The sequence below is a fragment of the Nelumbo nucifera genome, chromosome 2, assembly GCF_055504915.1.
Source record: "Nelumbo nucifera cultivar China Antique chromosome 2, China Antique-T2T, whole genome shotgun sequence".
Lineage (NCBI taxonomy): Eukaryota > Viridiplantae > Streptophyta > Magnoliopsida > Proteales > Nelumbonaceae > Nelumbo > Nelumbo nucifera.
The window spans coordinates 15,014,337-15,017,800 of NC_142650.1; the positions used below are offsets into that span (position 1 = coordinate 15,014,337).

The 3,464-nt window shown below is 47.5% G+C and overlaps 1 protein-coding gene across 1 annotated transcript; it reads left to right on the forward strand.

Moving 5' to 3' along the window:
• The first annotated feature begins 218 nt into the window (after positions 1 to 218).
• On the forward strand, positions 219 to 3,003 carry LOC104597107 (protein phosphatase 2C 37-like). Its single transcript, XM_010258511.3, has 4 exons — positions 219 to 1,092; positions 1,199 to 1,513; positions 2,055 to 2,160; positions 2,251 to 3,003. The coding sequence occupies exons 1-4, from the start codon at positions 571 to 573 to the stop codon at positions 2,580 to 2,582; spliced, it is 1,275 nt and encodes a 424-aa protein (XP_010256813.1). The 5' UTR covers positions 219 to 570; the 3' UTR covers positions 2,583 to 3,003.
• Positions 3,004 to 3,464: the final 461 nt, after the last annotated feature.

Genomic DNA, 3,464 nt, shown 5'->3' on the forward strand with positions numbered 1-3,464 from the left:
TCACCCAGGTCCACATGCGTGTTAGAAAAGGAAGGTCTTTCAGTTATCGTGTTGGAATCTAATTGAGCCACGTTTTCTCGTAACAAACGAGCACAAACACGCGTTAGGCATTTAAGCAGGAGAGAGAAAACAAGAGCATCCATGGACGGTGGAGATGCGTTCATGTAGGCATAGAAGCACTACGTCACACCAACTGTACTTGTCGAGATATGCCCGTGATGGTGACGGGTAGCTGCCCGTTGCTACTTCGCCCAGGGAGAAGGCCTCCTCTGTTGCAGGCCCCCCCCCCTGTACAAAGCCGTCCGTGGAAGTCGATTTAAAGACGGAGAGTGATCCCCAATGTCTCTCTGTTTTCGTCTCCAGCAGAGAAGAGTTCATTTTAAAGCCGGCGAGGCCCAAAGCTCAATTTTGGAAATACTGCTGTTGCTGTTGTAGGGTTTCAAGCTTTCATACTTTCAGAGGGAGGAAACGCGGAGGCTTAGGCTCTTCTGGTTTTCTTCTTTCTTCCTTGTTATGTATTAAGGGCTCATCTCTTTTTCGGCTGTTGTCAAGGTCAGTGGAGTAACTGTAATGGCGGAAATATGTTGCGGATTTGTTAGTGAAAGTGAAACAGCAGCGCCGTGCGAGCCAAATCCTCGAGCGGCAAGGCGCCGGAGGATGGAGATTCGACGGTTCAAGTTCATAGCGGGCGTGTCCATATCACAAGAGAATGGCCGGAAACGCCCAAGACTGGATGTTTTTACCGCCGTTTCGCCGCGGGATTGCGAGAACGCAGTTGAGAACTGTGGCATGAATGGGGTACAACAACATCGTTCGGCAGCGGAGGACGTTGAATCCGACACAAATTCTAACTCGAGTTCAGGTCGGTTATCGGTGCAGGAAATCTCAGGGCCGAGTGAGCCACCGGCTCCTGTTCTGGTCGAGCCGTTGTTCTTGGACCAACATCCTAAGTTCGGTATGACATCTGTTTGCGGCCGGAGAAGAGACATGGAAGATGCGGTAGCAATCCACCCTTCGTTTTTCCGTCGAGATCATCAGACTCCGGGGGGATTGCATTTTTTCGGCGTTTATGACGGCCATGGGTGCTCTCATGTAATGATCCGAGTTCCGTTTTGGAATGGCAGATGATCTCTCTTCCTTTCTGTCCGTCTCTTCTTTCATAGGGCTGACGTCAATGTCAATTTCTGCGTTTTTGTAGGTGGCTAAGTCTTGTAAAGAACGGATGCATGAGGTGGTAAAGGAAGAGCTAGAAAACGGCTATGCATCTATCGAGTGGAAGGAGTCGATGGAGCGAAGCTTCTCTCGAATGGACAAGGAGGTACTAGTCGGTTACGAGGCGGTGTTGAATCCCAATTGCCGGTGCGAACTTCAGACGCCGCAGTGCGATGCCGTAGGATCAACAGCTGTCGTAGCCATAGTCACGCCGGAAAAAATTGTCGTCGCCAACTGCGGTGACTCCCGCGCCGTGCTGAGCCGCAACCGCAAAGCCGTCCCTCTCTCTACTGATCATAAGGTTAGGGCTCAGAGCGACAAATGTTCCTTCTGTATTCTTCATTTAAATTCAACTCGAATCACTGTCCCAAATCAAAATAGTCGATTACCTCCTTGGCGGTGTCCTTTAGATCTGAAAGTTCGATGTACCGAGTATTCCGGCTGGTACAGGAACACTTGGAGTTGGGACTTTTTTTTGTTTCGGGTTTCATACTGCTAAAGTGCGCCAGGAGGCATACCGTTCGGCGCAAAATGAAATTATGAAATTGCTTCCCGTCCCATCGTCCATGATGGCTTCAGAGTTCAGACCTTCACCGAGTCACACCATGTAGCTAGGCTGTACTTCTTTCTTACAGAGACAGACTGAGGGCCAGAGGGAGAGATTATTAGGGGCTGTCATTCGACGTTATTTCGATCAGACCATCCCTTTCGGATGGGCTAGATCGGAGCGTCTCTGTCGTTGATGGGTTGTTCTATTATTCTGTTTTGTAGATTTACGAAGTTGAAGCTGGGCAATTAGGGACTAGATGATTGTTAATCAACTTTGTTACTGTTGTGGACAGCCTGATCGACCAGATGAACTGCTTCGAATCCAAGCAGCTGGAGGCCGCGTAATATACTGGGACGGTCCACGGGTTCTCGGAGTTCTAGCTATGTCCAGAGCAATCGGTAAGCCATTTGGGAAGCTTCGTTCTTTAGGTTGTAATTTCTGTGCAATGCAGTTCATTGTGCCATTTCGCTTACGGTGGTTGTACGCAGGAGACAATTACTTGAAGCCATACGTGATATCGGAACCGGAGGTAACGGTAACGGATCGGACGGACGAGGACGAGTGCCTAATTCTGGCAAGCGACGGACTGTGGGACGTGGTGTCGAGCGACACCGCGTGTAGCATAGCTCGCATGTGCCTGGGCGGGCAGGCACCGTCTCCGCCCGTGTCTCCGGGGAACGAAGTGAATGAAGGGGTGGCCGGAGAAAGCTCCGACAAGGCGTGCTCTGACGCGTCAATGTTGCTCACGAAGCTGGCCCTGGCGAGGAATAGTACGGACAACGTGAGCGTAGTCGTAATCGATCTCAGGCGTGACACGTAGCAATACAGTCTTTTCTATCGTTACATATAAAAAAAGAAAGATCCCGCGCGAACCGCGATCGTTGTTTTTTAATTTTATAATTATTTTTTAGGTTTTTAGTTAATCCTTGAAATTGGTAGGGTGAAGCTGAAGCTCCTCTCCTCTGGGAGGGAAAGTGGGAGGAGAGGGTTGGTGAGTGTGGTTGGGACATGGAAGGAAAACAAAAGAAGAGAAGGAAGAAACAAAATATGGAAAAGAAAAATGATACAGTTGATGGCTGGTAGTTGTGGATGCGAAATTGTGAATGGAGGAATCCAGTTCTTCTCGCTGGTTCGGTTCTTGAAGTGAATGAATCTCTCTCTATCACTCTCTCTCTCTCTCTCTCTCTCTGTGTATTTTTTTTTTCTCACAGAAAGTATAAATAAAATAGAAATTAGAAATATTCGTAGCTGTGCATCAATCAACAATCATGAATCATGATGAGATGGTCTGTTACGTTGTCATGTGATAGTTTTAGGGGGAGTAAACTCCAAACTAATGAGTAATGACGTTTTAAAGTTTTGTTTTGAATAAAAAGCAAAGCGTCCCGGGAAGGAAAATGACTAAATGAGTTCGAAATACGAAACACTCCCTTTTCCCTGGTGCGCAGTCGCTGTGTGGTACGCCGAACATGACACATCACAGTTTTGTGCCATCTGTCCTCCCATTATAATTAAAATCATTTACTTTGTGCCCATATACTATTTTCCCAATAAATATCCGGCTGGTTTTATTTTCTTTGAAAATTTTGACAGGTGTCACAAAACTGTGATGTTCTTCCTTCTGTGTAAGGAGGAGATCGGCTTCAGCCTTGCATTGGGAATCTATAAAGATTGTTCGAACGGGTCTTCACACTTGCTGAAT

Excerpts from the sequence above, each read along its gene's own strand:
- LOC104597107 (XM_010258511.3), top strand. The coding sequence starts at position 571 with ATGGCGGAAATATGTTGCGGATTTGTTAGTGAAAGTGAAACAGCAGCG. Across the intron at positions 1,093-1,198 it reads ACGGCCATGGGTGCTCTCAT|GTGGCTAAGTCTTGTAAAGA; the intron begins GTAATGATCCGA and ends GCGTTTTTGTAG. Across the intron at positions 2,161-2,250 it reads AGCTATGTCCAGAGCAATCG|GAGACAATTACTTGAAGCCA; the intron begins GTAAGCCATTTG and ends GGTTGTACGCAG.